Genomic DNA, 20,752 nt, shown 5'->3' with positions numbered 1-20,752 from the left:
CCTGTGGCTAAACAGATCTATCAGCCTCCACCAGGTGTGCTGTAGGTGTGTCAGCACCTGTGTTGTGAACCTGTTGGTGTTCAAGTCTACGGCTGTGACGAAGCCCCGCCTCCTGGAGCTGCTGCCCCCACCGATCCAAGCCACGTGGTGGGGTGCAACATGGTCATCACTGCTGATGGAGCTCACAGTGATGCACTGAGGGCTGAACATCCGTGAAAACTCCAGCTCCCTCATCAGGCACAGCATCTCGCCAGAATTCAGCCTGTCGAACACCTGCAAGCGTTATAAAACAAACACCAGCTCAGAGCGTTTCCGTGTCTCCATGACATTTAGGTTTCCCTCAGCACTGACTTCTCCTTCCTCAGATCCTCTGATCTCATCTTTGGAAAGCTGAAATGAGGCGTTCAGGTCCTCCTCACCTGAGCAGAGGTGGGTCGGTCCAGTGGGTTGTCCCTCAGACAGTCCTTCATCAGCGCCTGAAAGCCTGGCCAAGGTGAGCAGCTGTAGTGCTTCACTGGATCTGCGTGTAGATTATACATCATTAATGTTTTATCTGTAAACGGTCCGAAGGTTTGTCTTTGTTTGGAAAGCCGTGGTAGAAACTGATTTTAAGACAATCAAAGGCAGTCGTTTTAAAATAAACACACTTCATCCCCATACAGCAAACAGATTAGAAATATAAACAATTATTTAACACACTGGATTCATTTTCCCTGTACAGCTGAAAACACACCAGGAAGCTGTGCTGCACCTTTTCAAAATAAAGGCACGAAATGACCTCCTGGACTCTGCAGAGCACACTAGACCTTATGATAAGTTGATTTTGAGTTGCTTATTCCAGAAATATAAACTTCAACTTTGTCTTGAAAGCACAAAGTTTCAATAGCGAACATTTTCTGATAACGTAGACAGAGTTCTCATTTTCAGGAGAGCGCAGGCTAGCATCAGTAGATTTGTGTCACTTAGTGGTGATTGAATACATAATGAAATGATCGCACCAGAATCATGATAATCTACCATAAAACCCACTAATGCCTGGCCTGTTCAAGACAAGAATAAATATTATTATAACAATAATTATTTTTGTGACATACAGTACATTAGTTCAACTGTAAACACAATAATCTTAGGGCAGAGAGGAGATGCTACGGGAGCCTGGCAGTCCAAAATAAATGATAAATGACCCGCACTAGTATAGCACCTCTCACAGTAAGGACTCCAAAGCGCTTTACACTACAGTGTATCCTTCATCCATTCACACACACATTCACACACTGATGGTGATGAGCTACGATGTAGCCACAGCTGCCCTGGGGCGCACTGACAGAGGCAAGGCTGCCGAGTACAGGCGCCACCGGTCCCTCTGACCACCACCAGCAGGCAACGTGGGCTAAGTGTCTTGCCCAAGGACACAACAGCAGAATTCTCTGTCCGGAGCCGGGATCGAACCTGCAACCTTCCGATTACTGGACAACCCGCTCATCCTGTTGAGCTACTGCTGCCCAACTAGAAGTCAGACTGAATAAAAAGGTCTTCTGTTGGAAAGTCGATGCTTGAAAATAAAACATCCATCCATCTGCGGGGGGCAGCAGCCTAAGTCGAGAGGCCCAGACTTCCCTCTCCCAGCTACTTGGGCCAGCTCCACCGGAGGAATCCCAAGGCCGTCCCTGGCCAGCCGAGAGACGTAGTCCCTCCAGCGTGTCCTGGGCCTTTCCTTTAGGTCTCCTCCCAGTTTGATGTGCCTGGAAAACCTCACCAGGAGACATCCTGACCAGATGCCTGAGCCACCTCAACTGGCTCCTCTTGATGTGGAGGAGCAGCGGGTCTACTCCGAGCCCCTCCCGAATGACTGACCTTCTCACCCTATCTCTAAGGGAGAGCCCAGCCACTCTGCGGAGAAAACGCATTTCGGCCGCTCATATCCGCGATCTCGTTCTTTCGGTCACTACCCACAGCTCATGACCATAGGTGAGGGTAGGAACGTAGATCGACCCTTGCGTCGAGAGTTTCGTCTTCTGACTCAGCTCTCTCTTCACCACAACAGACCGGTACAACGCCCGCATCTCTGCAGATGCAGCACCAACCTACCTATCGATCTCACGCTCCACCTTTCCATCAGATACTTAAACTCCTCCACTTGGGACCTCATCCCTGACCTGGAGAAGACATTCTACCCTTTTCCGATTCAAAACCAAGGTCTTGACTTTAGAGGAGCTGGTTCTCATCCCAGCTGCTTCACACTCAGCTGTGAACCGCTCCAGCGAAAGCTGAAGATCACGTTCTGATGAAGCCAACAGGACCACATCATCTGCAAAATGCAGAGACCTGATCCTCAGGCCACCAAAATGGATCCTCTCCACACCTTGGCTGCTCCTAGAAATCCTGTCCATAAATGTTATAAACAGAATTGGTGACAAAGGGCAGCCTTGGCGGAGTCCAACTCTCACCAGAAACGAGCCCGACTTACTGCCGGTAATGTGAACCAAGCTCTGACACCGGTCATAGAAACCTAAAAGCCTGTATCAGATGTTCATGCGATACTGCTGAGGCACGTCAACTAACACAGCCCCCAACATCCAGAGCCTCAAGGAACTCCAGGCGGATCTCATCCACCACTGGGGCCTTGCCACTGAGGAGCTGTTGTTGACCTCCTCAGTGATCTCAGCCCCAGAGATCGGAGAGTCCAACCCAAAGTCCCCAGACTCTGCTTCCTCCCTGGAAGACCTGTCGGTAGGATTGAGAAGGTCTTCGAAGTATTCCACCCACCGATCCACCACTTCCTGAGTAGAGGTCAGCAGTACACCATCACCACTGTAAACCGTGTTCGTAGCTGCAGTTTGGTGCATAAGCAATGAAAATATAAAAGTCAGGACAAAATAAAGCATGCAAAGGGACATGAAAAAACGATGGAGGTCAAATTTTTATATGGCACCACTGAGTTTTGCCTTCGTTCTGCCACTTTTGCTTGTGTTTAATGTATAAAACTCCACCACAGCACACACGCGTGCAGATGTGTGTTATTGGGAAGGCAGGACCAAATGTGACATGTTTGTATGTTAAGATAAACATGACAAAGTAAATTCAAAATAAATTTCATTTTATTTTTATGGAGTCCATCAAATGTGTAGAGCTAGCTTCCATCATAACCGCCACTCCTCCAGTGACTCCTGGTGTTTCATCAGGGTTTATGTTTATGAATAATAATGCTGTTTCTAAAAGGGAAACAAAAAATAACCGGAAACTTTAATAAATAATCAGTGGTAGTTATTTACCTGGAAGTTTCCCCTGCACAGCGATTTCATCAAACTCGCTGGGGAACTTCATTCCGTCTGAAATGCGCTCGCCGCACGTCAGCAGGTCGTAGAGCAGCAATCCGAGGGAAAACACATCGGCCTGCTGGTTGTAGATCACGTTACCGCGGGCGACCTCTGGGGCTCTGAAACCTGTCGGACGCAGACTAATTAAAGATGGCTGACTGACGACCTACCGTAAAGGTCGGGTTCTAGATCCGCTGACCTGGCGTGCCCTCTGAGCTCCTCACTCCCATGCTGCAGCAGTACTGAGCGATCCCGTAGTCTGTGATTTTGACGACAATCTCAGAGTCGTTTTTCAGGTTGAACAGGAGGACGTTGTGGGGCTTCAGGTCCCGATAGATGATCATGGCTGAGTGAAGGTATCTGATCACACAGATTCAACTCAAAAGGAGCGGATGTGATTTCTCACATATCACATGAAACATTGCTTTAGTGTGTCACAAGAACTCTGGCGTGTAGATCATTTTTCAGACTTCAGCTTTGATTGGATCAGTTTTAGCAGCACACACACCGGACACACCAATGTATAATTTATTCAGTTTGCTGCAAATGTGCCAGCAAGTCCTACCTGAGTCCATCTGCCACCTGCAGGGCGATCCTGTGCTGGAGCTTTCGGTTAAGACTTCTGTTCTTGTGTTGAAAGAGGGAATCCAGAGAGCCTCTGAGAGCCAGCTCCATCACCAGAACCTGTGGAACCGAGCCGGCTGCCAGCAGGCCCACCAGGCTGGGGTGCTGGAGGCGACCCAGAACGGCTAACTCCTGAAAGAAAGAAAAACGAGCTAAAAAATGATCTCAAGCCTGAAGAACTCTGTCCTGAAGATGCTGCCATACTAGATCCGGGAGCAGAAGAGTAGAAAAATTAGCCGATACAAAGACGCAATCCAGCTTTTTAAAGAACGGATGTGCTATGTGACTGATATGAAGATGAGCTCATAAAAGAGTTTAAAACTCACAATAACCAGGTTAGACGTACCTGTCTAAGGAGCCTGTAGACATAAAGCTCAGAAGCGTGTTTGTTGAAAAGCTTCACAGCGACTTCTTCATTTTTATAGACTCCTCGATAAACTGTCCCAAAACCGCCGTCTCCTGTCAAAACAGAAACACTTTATACATTTAAAATGATTAAAGAACTACAGAAAATTATTCCAGAAGATTAAAAATAGGAGTCCAGAGTTTTTGTGAGAGGCCACCATCTAGAGGCAGGAAAGTGTATCGCACCTCAAGCCCTACTTCTGTGATTACAGCAACCTCTCTCATGAACATGCACCTCTAGCCAGGCAGCGGAGCCAAAACACCGTTTCACTGTTATATTTTCATCTTGTGCTGTTTGTTTAAGACTTACTGGTCCATTAGAAATGTCTCCAACTGTCTCAGTCCAGGAACGTCCTCAACACTCTGTGATAGACGTCTGTAAGTGAGCAGATGTCTAACGCTATTGGCTAACGTTGAATGGAGCTCAATTCAAAATGCATGAGGTGCTATGGGACAAGGGGCGGGCTTAGTAGAAACAGTACACATACTGCCTGTGTTAAATCCAGTACAGGGTAAGGATGTCACTATTTCTAAACAGATATAATTACTGAAAGGGGAAAACTTAGAATTTCTGCCTTAAGTAAAAGAGACACCGGTTATTTCTACCGAGTGATTTTATTTAAAATAAAGACGATGTGTACCTAGTCGGTTCTCTTTGGACATGTCTACTTCCAACTCCTCGCTGTCCAGTATTGTTGCTGCAGGCTGGTCACTCAAAACCAAGTCTGGGGCGATCTGAGAGATGGGGATGGTGCAGCGCGGGTCCTCGGGGTTCACCAGCAAAAAGTCTGGGAATGAAAAGGTCATTACTGATTGAAACACAACAACAGAAATGGAAACATGCATTTAAGGTGATTAAAATTAAAGTTTAAGACAAACCGTTTTCAAAATATTTAAAAAGATCTTCCAGCAGAATCTTGCTCCACTGTTGCCCATCCTCAAAGCTGTACAGAGCCCACTTCTTCAGCAGAGCCTCTCCGTTGCCGTGCATGTCGGTGTTGAACAGACTAGGAAACCATTCCTCCAGAACCGAGTCGATGTGGTCCACCAACTGGCCCAGTAACACCTTACCTGGTGTTAACACAGAAACCAGTATCATCAATGACACAAGGGTCCATGTGAGACATAATAACAGCAGCATGTCTTAATGATCTCCAAACGTCATCTTTGTAGGTTTTTATTTTATTCACCTTTTCGAGATGAGGGAACCGTTATCCTGACAAAGCTGGAGGGACTTTGCTCCTCCGAGGCAGCCTCCACCAGACAGTAGGCCTCAGGGGACCAGTTTAAGTAAAGCCCTCTCCTCCAGTAGATTCGGTTTGGTCGGAGAACTTTCTCTATGAAAGTAAGGTGACAGAGTTCTACTATATTGCTGTTTGCTTAAGAAATGATGAAATTCTTTACAATGAAACAGAAGTTGCTCATTTTACCTCTTCCACCGAGCAAATAGGATGAGACTTCCAGCAGGCGGCTGATCTGCCTGGACCAGAAATCCATGGGGAAGTAGGGCAGCTCATACAGACGCACAATCACCTCAGAGTTCTCACAGTGAGGCAGCTCGATCACCGGCCTGTGTTTGGACAAGCTGCAGACAGCAGGGTGAGATGCTATAAAACTCAAGACTCTTTAATCGGGGCAAGTTCCAAAAAAGTGAAACTTACCTGCTAGGAACAAGAAGCTGGCCGTCCCCAAAGGGAAGAGCAATCAGAAACTTCTCCAGGAGTTTAAAGAACTGGACCAGGTGGCTCTTTGGGAAACATTTGGTCTCAAACAGAAACCTTTCCACCACGGATCGCTGAATAACTCCTTTGGGTTGCTCCCAGAGACTACAGCTCTTTAGCATCCCTCTCTGTAAAGAAGACAGAACTACTTACATGAGAGTTTTTCAGGGCATTTGAGGACAACTTAGATAGTTATATCTAAAAATGTTAGCTAAGGAAGTTTAAATAACCAACACCAGATGTGTGGATTTCACAGCTGAGCTGCTGGTTGGTAAAGGTGTACAGAGTCGGTCCATAAAGGAAACCAAGAAGACTAAAGCTATTTTTGAATTAAGGAGTTCTATCAAGAATTACATCAGACTCTTTACCTACAGTGGAATAAAATATGATAAAATTACTGTAACACGCCAGCAGGACCAAGTTGCTGCTAACAGACACTAGACAAACTCCGGTTTTTCACCCATAAGTTGGAGGATATTATAAACTAACCATTTCACTAAAACAGTATAGGTGAGAGTTTGGCAGACAAGTCTGGTTGGGTTTCATTTGATAATAGTTAAACATGGTTTCCTAGACACATTTAAATGGAGGTTAATTACAAAAAAAGAGGGACTCAAGGACTTGACCCTGTGGAACACCAATAATAACCTAGCATGGATGGGATTGGAGACTAAAGTCTAGTGTGTGGTTTTAGAGGTATAATTGTAGCTAAAGCTGGCTGGTAGTCCAGCATTGCCATGACAAACTAGACAATCAAGAGGTGGGTTATAAAGAGGGACCATTTCTCAATGAGACTATGTTCTTGGCTGGGACAGCAGAAAGTCTGTTCTATGGAGTACTGGAGGACGAAGACTGCATATGGAACAACCATACTCCATTACATCTTGGCAAAAAGCTTTTATACTACGGTTACAAAAAGGACCTGAAAGAACAGTAAAATTCTGGTTTGTCCCTTAAATATCAAAATAACAAGGAAAACCTTTTGTTTGTAGAATATTTGGTCAAATTTTTAATGCTACAGTGTGTCTTTCATTTATCTTTCTTCAAAACTGGTAAAATACCAGCATTTCACGCTGTTACATGAAGAAAAATAAGTTCGTTTTTTATCAAAACAGATATGCAAACACTGGTTTTATTCTGATAGTGGGTTAGCTAATTACCTGTCGTGGTTTAGTGAAGAGTCAGAAAAAGAGAAAAACAAACACAACCATTTCCCAGTCTACACACAATTATCTACAATAACAGACAATTTTATATTTATTTATTTAGACTTATTTGTATTTTTGATAATGAAACACTAGTTAGGAGCTTTGTCTTCCACAACTTTCCATTGGAGGTAGAACCATTTGCGATGCAATGCATTATGGGATAGCTTGCTGGCCCAAGTCCACAGAAGGCTGCGTTGATGCGTCCTCTATACAACGAGCAGAGCAAAAACACATCCTGGTATTTTTCTCCTTTTTTTCTTTATTTTCCTTTTTTTCTTTCTTTTTTTCCCTTCCTGGTATTTTAAGAGTACTTGCCATGATGCATACTCAGGTTTGGAACAGTACTTAAGCCAAAGTTGATGAGGTTTCACAAGGACGTGAGTGCACAAGTTCAGACGAGCATGCATGCTGATAAAAGACCCTGGTGTCAAAAGCATCAGACTGAAGGGAAAGAGCGTGATGCTAATGAAAACTCAGCTGCCATCAGCAGGTCACTGGTAGCCCAGAACCAGAATGAAACGTGTAAATGTTGTGATGATTGTTAACGTACTCAGCTACTTTTTATTTCAAAAAACGAAACAGCTTGGCTAGGGTCAGGGTAATGGACTTACCTCAGACAAGACGTTGCAGAGCCACTGTGGGATGAGAAAGTAGAATTCCTGCAGCTGAAGCGCAGGGTCATCAAAGTGCAACAGAATCCCTACAACAGCAAAAACAAATCAAAGACTTGATCAGTTTATTCACAACAATCTGTAACTAATCAGCAGGTGAGGTTCTAGATAAAATCTTTCATTTTGTGTTCCTCATTCCAAGAACGCTCCATTCTGACAGGCTGGAGTAAAGGGGAAAAATCAACACGGAGTTTTACAATAAGGAAACAATTCACCAAGGGTTTTATACCAAGTTTCTTCATATAAACAAACAATTCTAATTTGATCTGATGAATATGAGATTTTATCGTAGATTTGGCATTTTTATACACAGCTGTGCTCCTAACTGACCAACTTCGCTGAGGAAGTGGATAGCTTGAGGCAGTTCGGCTTCCTCCAGCTGCAGCTGACTCTTGTGGATGAGCTGCAGAAGCTCGCTGTGCCTGAGAACGGGGAACTCTGGGGGGACCTTGGTCCTCTCCTGCAGAATCCTGCGCTCCAGCTCCACATAGCTGTCTGGCACCAGCTGACCTATAACTTCCTGGCCTTGGATCTGGCAAATAAAGAGCAGATGACTTGAGATTAGACGATAAAACAAGAAATACATTTATCTGCTTCCTTTTTACCTTGAAGCTGGTGACCTCCCGGATGATAGTCTTACGGAGTTTGACGATGGAATCCGAGTCCTCGCAGGCAGAGACTATGTGATGGTCTCTGATGGCCGGGAAGCCCTGATAGTTCAGCAGCTCCTGTCGAAACTTACCGAGACAAGCCTGGAGCTGCGCTTCCTCACTCACATCTGTGTGTGTCCCCACGAGGATGACTGGGGACAGCGGAGCCACAGCCTGAAGTAAAGATGCAGGAAAACCATTCTCATCAATGTAGTTTAAATCAGGAAGTGGTACCTCTGATCTCTGTCAGCAGCACAGAGAAACAAGCTCAGCTTTGGTCTGTGGCTCACTTTAATGTTGAAGAGCCAGGGTTTGAGAGCATCCACCTGACTGGCTCCTTTGCTCAGGTTGTAAACAACCAGGTAGAGAGCTCTGGATGTCAGAAAGTGGGGGTGAGAGCCACTGAAGTCCTCTCCACCTGCAGGTTAAGGACATTAATAGAAATGATAGTTGGAAGAATGAGTTTATAAATGAGGCCCCTGATCTCTTTGATGACCTCTAGTCTAGTGGAGTCAGATTTCACATGCAGGCTGACCTGAGAAGTCCCAGACATTCAGGACCATTTTCTTCTTGTCCCATTCTCTGATGGTCCAGTCAGAGACTTCAACACCAACAGAACTCTGCTTTGAGTTTGGCTGCGAGCGCTTGAGCTTCATCAGCTGCCTGATCAGTGTGGTCTTCCCACTGCCCGAGTTGCCCACCACGATGAGCTTGATGCGATAATACGGCACTGACTTCTTCAGCCGCTGCTGCAAGAACCTGAGAGGTTAGATCAGACACAGCAGATAAATATTTGTGTTCTGTTTATGTCCCTGAAGATCAGATGAATCTGTCTTCTTCTGTAAATAATATCAACAGCACAGCTCCTCCTCTGACCTGACTATGTCTTTAGTCTTGTTTCCAATGAGTTTCAGGTCCAGCTCCAGTCGAAGGCCATCCAGCGGCAGATCCCACAGCTTGCTTAGTTTTCCCATTTCATCTGGGAAGGATCGCAGATTGGAGTTCTGGCTGACATCTAGGGACGTCAAACCCTCCAACAGGCCGATCTGTGGAGGGATCTGGATCCAAACATCACAACAATCTGTCCTCTGTTATGAAACATTCACATTAAATCCTGTGTAGGGTTCTTTACCTCAGTCAACCTGTTGTCACTCAGGTGCAGTTTCTCCAGTCTGGTCCACCTGCAGACTGGTCCACTCACATCCAGAACTTTGATGCTGTTCTGACTGAAAATCAGCTCCCTGATGTTACTGGATGCCCAGAAGCCCGGACCCGGGAGAACCGTGATGTTGTTGGTTCTCATGTCCACTGATCGCAAACTGAACAGACAGACAGAGACGGAGGCCTAACGAAACGTTTACTGAAAAGTTCATTGAAAGAATTTCCCTCTTACTGATAACATCCTAATAACTTTTGCAGACGTTCATGTCCCTCCCGAGTGTGATGCAAAATGTGTCCGTTTATTAGTAGATGCAGCAATCTCAGAAAGTGAGGGAATTTTAGTACGCGGGGGAGATTGGAATACAATACTAAACAAATCAATAGATACAACAATCTTGAAAGGGTACCAAAGGCAAAGATCAAGAACACTCAAGTCATTCCTAAAAGAGTCAGAGCTGATCGATGTGTGGAGAGACATGCACAAACTTGAAAAAGGTCCCACACATTACTCAGCTGTACATCAGGTTTACGCGAGATTAGACTGCTTCCTCATGAACTCTCTCAATAGACACGGAGTGATTAAGTGTGAAATTGGGACATCGGATGTTTCAGACCATAATATTATAAGTCTTATCCTTCACTTGAGAACGGGGGTAGGAAACACTACTTGGAGACTAAATGTAAGTATACTTAATGATAAATATCAGACTGAAGAGTGTATGAGAGAAAACAACACTGTCGAGGTTGAGCCAACTATAATATGGGATACAATAAAAGCAGTAATGAGAGGGAAGCTTATAGCAAGAACAGCCTACCTAAATACGATAAACAAAAATATGAGGAATCCATCTAATTATTAAGGAATTTAGAAAGAACACAGCCAAAGAAAACAGACGAAAACCACCTAAATCAGATAAAAGACGTCAAGAAACCAGTTGACGAAATATTACAAGGAGAAATAGAGAAAAAAATTAAGATTTACTAAACAAACATTCTACGAATCAGGATGTAAAGCAACTAAAATGTTGGCAAAACGTTTGAGAACCCAGCAAACGCGAAATTCAACACACAAGGTAAGAAATCTAATGAACAATAAACTGCTATTTGAACCGGAAGAAATATCAAAAAGTTTTAAAGGCTATTATTCAAAACTCTACTCCCAACCACAGGAAAGTAATGAAAGTCTGATTATAGAGTACTTCAAAGATTTAAACTTACCCTCACTGCAAAAGGAACAAAACGATGCCTTAAGTAAACCAATCACAATGGAGGAACTAGAAAACGCTATAAACAGGTTGACATCAAACAAATTCCCAGGAAATGACGGCTTTCCTAGTCAGTGGTATAAAACATTTAAGACAACTTTAACCCTTATAATGTTGGACTCTTTTAATTGGACTTTGAATTGCAATAATACCACCATCTTGGAAAGAGGCACTGATATCGGTGTTGCCAAAGGAGGGAAAAACAAGGAACATTGTGATTCTCATCGTCCAATCTCTGTACTAAACGTGGATTACAAACTGTTTACATCCATCCTATCCAAACGTTTAGAGCAATATTTACCCACATCGATTCACGATAACCAAACTGGATTTATAAAGGGGAGACAAACGCAAATTAGCATTAGGCGAACTTTAAATATAGTGGAACAATATCATAATCAAAATATATCACTAGCACTAATTAGTTTTGACGCTGAAAAAGCGTTCGACAGTTGGAAGTACTTAAAAGATTTGGCTTTTGTACTAAAATATTAAAATGCATAAAGGCACTATATAGAGAATTCCAACGGGTCGAGTGAAGATCAGTGGACTCTTGTCGGACAGATTTCAGATATTCAGAGGCACCCAACAGGGATGCTGTCTCTGTCTCTCTTTATTTGCTAGTTATATCGAACCCCTAGCTCAAAACATTAGACAATGCCGGGAGTTAAAAGGGGTTCATTTAGCTAATGAGGTACATTTAATTGGACTTTTTGCTGGCGATATTATTATATAATTACAAAACCCAGAATTAACTTTTTGCAAACTTATTACTCATTTGGAAACCTATGGCAATGTATCAGGTTACAAAATTAATGTCACAAAGACACACAGTTAACTACATCCCAAATACCACTGTAGACACAAATACCAAATTAACTGGGACTCCAAATCTATAAAGTATCTGGGAGTGTCGATCGCCCACAACCTCAGCAAAACAAAAGAGATGAACTATAATTTGATAAATAATAAGATTAAAAGGGACTTGGATAAATGGTCAAAACTTATTTTAGATTTCAGATCTAGGATGGAAGTAGTGAAAATGAATCTGCTACCCAGATTCCTGCATGTTATCCTCTCAATACCTGGCTCAATCCCAGAATCTCAATTCAATGCATGGGATAAACAGATCTCCAGATTCATTTGGGCGGGCGCAAGACCACAGATTAAATTAAAAGCCCTTCAAGTGTCTAAAGAGAATAGAGGATTAGCCGTACCCAATTTATAAGAATATTTTTATGCGTCACAACTAAGATATGCAGCCTACGGATTATCAGGTGAGTTGGAAACGAATTGAAGAAAAGGTAGGGAAATATAAACCACAGAGAAAATTGGCTATTGAGGAAAACATGGACCAAAGGTGTAAGAATTGCATTGTAGAAGAAACCCTGAAAATATGGCGAGATATCATACAGAAATATAAGCTTGATAAGGACATCAAACTTCTGACACTGCCTCCTCATTGCCCTAGTTTTCAGCCGGCAGCCCTAGAAGAAACAAGGTGGAATGGGAGGGGAATGACTGCCATCTGTAAGCTCGTCCAAGGCCATTCTTTTAAAGGATTTGAAACCATTAAAAAAAGAATTCAAACTAGAAAACAAAGATTTATTCCGATATTTTCAATTGAGAGATTGGTTTCATAAAGAAATTAAAAACGATTTACCGGCAGAGATAAAGGAGGTTGTAACAGTCATGATGGGAGCATACAAACAGACCTCCTCAAAAATTGTCACAAAACTATAGAAAGGTTTACAGAAATGCAATGGGCAAAGTTTTTGCTATATTAAATCAAAATAGGAAATGGAAATGAATATAACAATATCGGAGGATGAGTGGCTCTCCATGTGTAAAACACAGTAAACCTCTACTAATTCACAAAGCTGGCTCCTGTTTGGTTGGAAGAATCTAGCTCGTTTTTTTTTTGACTCCACAAATTATTGGTGAATACCAGGAAACAAAAAAAATACTTTTGGAGGCTGTGCGGCCATGAAAATGCCACTCATACCCATGTTTTTTGGCCATGTGTTAAGATACAACCATTTTGGGAAGATGTCAGTGAGACATTAAGGAAAATATTACATTATTCTGTCCCTAGAGATCCAAAAAACATGTATTTGGGAGCCATGCCGAAGAGGGTTATTCAAAACAGAGACGTTTACTTATATAAGGTCATGACAATCGCATGCAAGAAGGCCATCACAAGGAACTGGATGCAAAGCGACCCCCCCTTACTTGGGCATTGGTTGAGTATCATGGACGAAATCTACAGCATGGAAAGACTAACTCACCATCTGAGACTAAAAATGCATACCTTTCACCAAAAATGGAGGAAATGGACAGCGTTTAAGGAGCTGGAAGAGGGATCTGTGTAGATCTCTTTGATGGACCAACGGAGCATAAGCCAAAAAATTGAACAGCTGCCACTGGTGTTACTGTTCAGGTGTTATTCTGTTTGAGTGTACTTAAAATTTTTTTTAACAAATTAAGTATAAAAAATATATAAAGAATTTCCCTCTTGAGGACATACTTTGGAAGATTGAGAATAGCCTCAGGGATGTGAGTGAAGCTGTTGTTGGATAGTTTCAGAGTTGTAATCCGGACTGGCAGCTGTGAGACGGAACCTGAAGGAGACAGAGGACAAGTCCTCAAGTCACTAACAACAGAAACTCAGAGAAAACCAATTAACTCAAGATTACAAAGATAGTCCTTCAAATGAGAAATACATGGCTGCATGGATAAATGGACAGAGGGGTGGATAGACGGACGGATGGATGTACGGTTGGATAGACAAATAGATGATGGATGGATGGATGGATGGATGGATGGATGGAAGATAAGTGCTTGCTGCCTCGCTGCCTGAAGCCGTTGCCACGTTCAGTGTGACAAAGCGCGAGAGTCTGAACAGCCCACCATTGTTGGGCGGTGTTCTTCTTGTGTGTGACAGACAGATCATATCACATTATTTTCTGGAGTAAAGATCGCGAATGCCGTGGGTCCCCCACTCCGACGCTAGGATGACCTACTGCTCCCCCAACAAACCCACAAAAAGGGCGGAGCGCCGGCTACAACAGGTTGGTAATAGCTCCCTCAACCTGCAGCACACATTGAAGAATCCAAAGATTCCTCGAGATGTGGGATTGGCTCATCTCCTTCTTGTATCTCCTTCATCTTCAGCTCAAGTGTGTCAATCCTGCTGTTCGTGGTAGCACCCTGGAACATCTAGTCCTCAACTACTGCCACATCCTTTACCAGAATCCTCGGTGGTTGTGGAACTGTCTTTCTCTCCCTGAAACCATCTCTCTGATGTTTGAGATGTTCAGCTGCAGGTCAATCAGTCCAGCCCTCTCTACCTGGTTATCCACCAATGTCCTACCCCATACCCTACCATCATATTGGTATAAAGAAATCAGTTTCATTCTCAGCCCTCAGTAGTACTCACAGATCTTGTTCAGAGAGGCAATCAGTGTTTCCAGTTTGGGGCAACTGGTCAGGACATGAGGTGAGATCTTCTCCATGTTGTTCCTGCTCACATCTAGCAGCTTGATCTCAGGCAGAGACAGAGGTGTGCACAGCTCAGCTATACTGTTACTGCAAAAGATTAAATGGTAAAATAATTGTATACACACATCCATGGTGCAAAGGCAGGATCAGATGTGGAAGTCGAGGAGATAAAAGCCTGTCATCTTTTAAAGCAACACTAAACAGTTTTACCTCTTTAACCCTCCCACTGTCCCGATGGGTGTGACCCCGCGAGAAAAGTTGACCATTGAGCAGGGTTGATGGTTTATCCCTTGGGTCTATGAGGGTCATGAGGAGTGAGCACCACCTCACCCCTGCTCAATGGTCAACTTTCCTCGCAGGGTCACACCCATTAGGACAGTGGGAGGGTTTAAGAGATAATGTGTAGTTTTAACTATTAATCTCTAGAAATATCCATCAAAAATTTGAAAATGAATACAATGATGTCCAGTTGTTCAAAAATATTGGCAGCTTTGTACCACATAACCACAAAAATTGGATCTAAAGTACAAAGAGCGCAGGTCTAGCATCTTTTGGGGACGCCATATTTCCTTCTGGCCTCAACGTGAGCGTACACATTCTAAGCTGGGCTAATTGCTAAGCAAGGCTATATTTGCTAAGCGTGAGGACAAATGTAATGGTCAGTAATGTATTTTTTCTGTTTCTGTCTATTGTAGTTACGGTGATGAACATTTATAAAGATGTTTATTTAGGAAAAGCAAGCCTTGGGTGAAGATTCTTGTGTTTGTTTTAGTTGGTTGTTTGCTGGCTAGGTACACACAGCTATGTGCTCTAAGAACAGCAGATCCTCACTGCACAGGGCTAAGTCCAATTATTCAAAATTTGTACCAAATAAAACTAAAATATCTCAAAACTGAACCATAGATTTGTCAAATTTGCTTTTTTGCTGGCATCAGATGGGAGCCTGGAAGATAAAGTAAGATAGTAAATGTGTTTGGAGGTAAAGCAAAGAGCTAAAACCAGAGTCAACACCAGTGCAGCCTAGGGAGCTGAAAGAAGCTACAAAAATTACAGACTGATAGTGGTCTGGCTTTGTTGCACTGTTTTAATTAATGGCTTCTTTAGTATCTGTTGGCTTGTGTTAGTGTTAGCTGGTTGTTAGAACTAGCTACTGCAGGCTGCGGCAGGGTTGTTCAGGACAGTTGTAATACCGCGGTCAACCAGTAGGAGGGAGAAGTAGAACATTTACTCATACGATATGAGTTATGATTTTAGCATTTTCACAAAATAAATAACTGGATAATAATAATAATAATAATAATAATTGCTTAAATATCTAGAAGTACAGGCGTTTTTAAACTGGTTACCCTTCCATAATCAACTCCTCCAGTTGTTCCATGGTGCGTCCCAGCTTGTGAGGAAATGTGCTGATTTTATTGAACGAAAGGTTGAGCTGCTTCAGTGAAGAGCAAGTGACAGTGGGGTCAAAGGTCAACACTGGACCAAGCTGGTTATGAGAAACGTTCAGCATGCTGAGGGAGGGCAGAGAAAGCAGCTCTTCTGGCAGAGACTGCAGCTGGTTTCCCTGCAGGTCCAGTAGCGTCAGACTCTGTAAACTCTAACAAAACAAAAACAGAAAAGGTTTCAATCGTTCCACCCATCATGGTGCCTCTGCTGGGATCAGATGTTCTACCTGGCAGAGAGAAGAAGGAAACTCCAGCAAAATGTTGTGGCTCAGGTCCAAACGGACAATATGCCACAGCTGCTGCTGGACCAAAGCATTATCCAGCAAACAGGACAGGGTGTCCAGTTCATTCCCCGACAGGTCCAGCAGACGGATCTGTTCCCTTTCACCAGACCCCAGTCCTGAGGAACCAGAACCACAATACCAAGTTAAAGTTCTGATCTTTGGAACGAGTTTCTGTGGAAAGGTGACTATTATCATACCTGCTGTAATAGGTTATGAACAACCTCAGCTTGGAGAAACAGAGCTCAGTTCTGACTGGACTGATAAGCTAACGGCTATTCTGAGTGGGGCTAGTAAGGTGTTTCTGCAGGCCCAAACAACTTACCGTATTGACCTGAATATAGGACGAGATTTTTTTCATTGAATATGATGTTGGGGTCGTCTTATAACCGAGGTCTAAGCATTCACACTCGTGGTGTGCATCTCTATCTGCCTCACGATTCGATCCGATTCCGATTAACTGCCTAAAGATTGGATTTGAGTCTGAAATGCATCACGATTCTTCACACAAAAATTTTCATTACTTAATAAAAGCAGTAGACTAGTTTTCAATTTCTTTTTGATTTCGAAATCCCTGAAAAACAGAACATTCATCTATTCACTATAGTGAGCAATAATGTTTAAAGTGTGCTGCCTATAAATACTTAAATAATTCAAGAAATAATGTTTTCGGTAGAGCAGCTTTAAGATAGAATATTACTGAACTTAAAAATAGTAAACAAATACTGTGTTAAGTGATTCTTTCACATCCAGGATCCCAAAACAGAAATTAGCCCAGACATCTGATTTAAATGTAACAGGTACATCTTTGATTACTGGTAATGTTGGCCCTGTATCCCTGTCCGCCTTTTCTGTTTTAAATTGGCGCTAGGACAACGCAGTGCGCATGTCATTGCAACTCTGCCCCCAGAAGTAATTGTAAAACCTCAAAACTTTATTGTCCTCGCATAGACATAGACCAGGGGTCGGCAACCTGTTACCATCAAAGAGCCATTATTACCCGTTTCCCACAGTAAAGAAAACACCGCAGCAGCCGCGGCGTTGTGGGCGGGGCCTACCCTCAGACAGCAGAGAGCTGCTCACAACAGGTGACAGCAGCCGGTACCGGTCGCTCGTGTACCTCAAAGCTATCTTTCATAAGAAGATAATCAATAAAATGATTTATATAAAGTGGATCCAGAAGTTGTAGCCCGTCTCTGCTACAATATTTTGATATTTTTCACCCTGTTGGTGGTTTTACTGAGCAGGTGCCACTTTTGTCATACGTTTCTTTTTAAAACATGTTTAGACTGTTCAGAATACAAATCCAGATTCTGTCACGTTTGATTGTTGTAATTAAACTTTGTAGGTGGGGAGGTCAGAAAAGGATCCGATCATTTTGTTTTTCCCTCATTTACAGTGACGGAGACAACGGCACAGTGCGCCTGGCTCTGGTGTTAATCAAGTTAAATTATATCTCTTTGCAACAATTTTCACAAGAAAACAGAACAGTTAAAAGCAGGGCTTGTGTTGACCGGATAGTTCCCGTATTTGGCCGTTTATTTTGACGGAGAAAGAATAGAAAGAATTACCCCGACGCATGCAGACGAACTGACACTTTATTCTATGCACATCGCAGATGTAGCTAAATCACTCAAGAAAAGATTCCCATCTGAACATCTGAGCTGGACACCGCTCAGCGCAGCTCACTGTCAGTGTGTTCTACATAAGGTACACAGCGAGCTGAAGATGTGGAGAGAGACTTGTCACTTAGAAAATGTTCCCTGATTAGGAAACTTTGGCTGAATAGTGCTTGTTCCTGTCTCCAATGTGGCGACGCATCCAGGAGCCGTCTGACGAGAAGCCCAGAATCTCACATCTTCAGCTCAGGAAGCGCCTATGATTACACACAAGCGTGACGCGTCAACCCGGTCTCACAGTAAGACTGGGTTGGACCTGTTCAGGTTTACGCAGACAATCTTTACATTTAGAATTGGCATACAGATGTAAAATTAATGCAGTAAAATATAAAGCATTTTATTTAAATATCCATTCATTATTTTACAAGCACAGAGAGCCGCATCAGATGGATGGAAGAGCCGTGGGTTGCCGACCCCCGACATAGACATAGGGAGAAAATCTCATTATGTCACGTTGCTGCATCGATGCGGAATCATGCACGGCTGAATCGCGATGCATCTTAGAATCGATCATTTTTCCCACCTCTAATTCACACATGCTGATATTTGTCTGGGGTCATTACACGCCTGTAACAGAAGAGGGCGCCAAGCTGTGTGTTCTCAACAGGAGAAAAAATGGAGACAAGAGGTCCGGAGCAAAGTTGGGCAAGTTAACCTATAAGGCAGAGTTATGATGCAAATTTTAAGATGACAATGGTCAATTCAGCAGAGGTGTCAAACACTGCATGCATGGACGCATGGGATGGCAGTGAGGAGTCGGCGGTTGTAGCGATCTGATGGTACACCAGGACCACAGCAGCATGAGTGAGTACAGCGAGGCAGAGGACGTCTGTGTATAAAAGCTTCATTTGACTTTTGATTTCACATGTCAGCAAAGTTCTGATAGTTTGCATTAAAATAGTAATTTTGGTCAGTATTTGTTCTCAAGTTTTCTATAAAAATAGTTTATTGAAAAAGTGATTTTTTTTGTCTTTTCCTGCAGATTAGTCTAGGAAAGGGGGGTCGTCTTGTAATCTGGGTCGTCCTATATTCGAGTCAATATGGTATTTGATAACAATAAATGTCATACTACATGGTTCCTTACATTGGTTTCTGTGGCTGTTTGCAGCAGAAATTAGCATCAGAGCTAGCCACTGTAGCATTTCTCACTGATATTTCATAATAACGTCGCTGTCATCACAGGGTTTGAAAGGTTTGTACAGGAACTGCTAATAACTTTAGTTTTAAGACACCTTGAAAGTGACACCATTGTAACTAGTTGTGAGGGTGTCTTATTGATCAGAACTCATCTTCTTCTCTCCAAGCTGAGGTCACTCAAACAGAAAACTATAACAGGTGAGGCGTTAACTCAGAAAACCACTTCTGAAGATCAGCACCATCCCCTAACATGGACGCTCTGGATTTTAAAACCAAACTTTACTGTGAACTCTATCAAAATAAAAGCACAGCAGACTTGCATTTAAAATGACAAGAATTAATTTCACAGTTTATCATTACATGTTGCCTAAATTCTTTAGTTCTAGATTAGGACGACAGTGGCACAGGAGTGAAGAGCTCGTCCCGTAATCGGAAGGTTGCAGGTTTGAGTCCCGCTCAGTCTGTCACGGTCATTGTGTCCTTGGGCAAGACACGTAACCCCCCTTGCCAGCTGGGGGGTGGTCGGAGGAACCTCTGTCAGTGAGTCCCAGGGCAGCTGTGGCTACAATGTAGCTCATCACCACCAGTGTGTGAATGTGTGTGTGAATGGGTGAATGACTGATTGTGTTGTAACACACCTTGGGGGGTTCTAGGACTCTAGAAGGTGCTATACCAAATACAGGCCATCTTTTATTATTATATCATTATTAGATTATTAGTACAACTTGCTCAGTTTCCTAATGGTATGAGTGTCCGCCCTGAGACCGGGAGTTTGTGGGTCCCAAAGACTTAAAAAATGGGTCCCAATTCCTCCATGCTTGGCACTCAGCATTGAGGGGCTGGATGGGGGGGGGGGGGGGTTAAACCTCTAAATCAGCAGTTCCCAAACTTATTTAGCCGCGTATCCCCTTCTATGTCCCGACCATGTCGATGCACCCCCCAGCCCCCACATCAGGGCATGGCTATAAACAGACAGCTAAACAGACAGGGTTAAAAAATATGATCGACCTTTTTCCCCATCACTTTAATTTTTTAAATAGTAGTTGATAAACATTCAATACCATTACAATTTCCTTTGATTTAATTTTAAATGAACATTTAGAGTGCCCAGGTAGCACATAAACAATGCAATTTAACGTTTTTTTTAAAAGTAGGAACGTTTCTCCTTCCTTCTGCTCTGCGTAAACCTGAACTGGTCACCTACTTGTGCGTAATCAAATGTCTATAGAGGAAAAGATGGAAAAGCTATAGCCATGAGGTTCACTTTTGCCTCAGACCGACTTATTGGTGTTTATGGTGTGGCTGAATCTGCGATCCGCTGCCACGCGGACTGGAATAACAAATGCTGCAGTAACAGGAGTTGTGGTCAGGTTCATGAGGAGTCACTGGCTGGAGCGGACTCGACTTTAATACGTCATCCCAAAATAGAAGCTAATATCTTAATTTGACCTGGAATGAAAAATGTTGTTATAAAACCTCTTAAAAGTTTTTATCACAGAGGAGGCAGCACTCATTTCTGCCTTCAGTCTGACGGCGCGCCGGAGTTTGCGCAGCGTGCGCTAATTGAATCAGTGTGTGTGTGTGTGTGTGTGTGTGTGTGTGTGTGTGTGTGTGTGTGTGTGTGTGTGTGTGTGTCTGTGTGTGTGTTTTCCACCTCAAACACTGGTCTAACCAACCAGACCAGCGT

General features: G+C 43.2%; 1 protein-coding gene across 5 annotated transcripts in view; it reads right to left on the bottom strand.

Annotated features, from left to right (window-relative positions):
* lrrk2 (leucine-rich repeat kinase 2) overlaps positions 1-20,752 on the bottom strand; it is a 70,174-nt gene that overhangs the window by 5,588 nt on the left and 43,834 nt on the right. For 4 of the 5 annotated variants that reach the window (XM_054732725.2, XM_054732726.2, XM_015963796.3 and 1 more), the window contains 22 exons: positions 16,196-16,368; positions 15,870-16,120; positions 14,462-14,610; positions 13,550-13,643; positions 9,729-9,915; positions 9,473-9,654; positions 9,132-9,355; positions 8,887-9,014; positions 8,552-8,770; positions 8,277-8,478; positions 7,887-7,975; positions 6,008-6,195; positions 5,777-5,931; positions 5,537-5,683; positions 5,226-5,417; positions 4,988-5,134; positions 4,288-4,400; positions 3,883-4,073; positions 3,517-3,677; positions 3,273-3,443; positions 420-520; positions 58-273 (listed from right to left, as the gene is read on the bottom strand). In XM_054732725.2, the coding sequence (XP_054588700.1) occupies positions 58-273; positions 420-520; positions 3,273-3,443; positions 3,517-3,677; positions 3,883-4,073; positions 4,288-4,400; positions 4,988-5,134; positions 5,226-5,417; positions 5,537-5,683; positions 5,777-5,931; positions 6,008-6,195; positions 7,887-7,975; positions 8,277-8,478; positions 8,552-8,770; positions 8,887-9,014; positions 9,132-9,355; positions 9,473-9,654; positions 9,729-9,915; positions 13,550-13,643; positions 14,462-14,610; positions 15,870-16,120; positions 16,196-16,368 (3,680 nt within the window). The remainder of the gene's footprint in view (positions 1-57; positions 274-419; positions 521-3,272; positions 3,444-3,516; positions 3,678-3,882; positions 4,074-4,287; positions 4,401-4,987; positions 5,135-5,225; positions 5,418-5,536; positions 5,684-5,776; positions 5,932-6,007; positions 6,196-7,886; positions 7,976-8,276; positions 8,479-8,551; positions 8,771-8,886; positions 9,015-9,131; positions 9,356-9,472; positions 9,655-9,728; positions 9,916-13,549; positions 13,644-14,461; positions 14,611-15,869; positions 16,121-16,195; positions 16,369-20,752) is intronic. The other variant, XM_054732727.2, reaches the window with a different exon arrangement.

This window comes from Nothobranchius furzeri, chromosome 4 (genome assembly GCF_043380555.1).
Source record: "Nothobranchius furzeri strain GRZ-AD chromosome 4, NfurGRZ-RIMD1, whole genome shotgun sequence".
NCBI lineage: Eukaryota > Metazoa > Chordata > Actinopteri > Cyprinodontiformes > Nothobranchiidae > Nothobranchius > Nothobranchius furzeri.
Note: the sequence above shows the minus strand (reverse complement) of the source record. Positions and strands in the feature narration are given on the sequence as shown.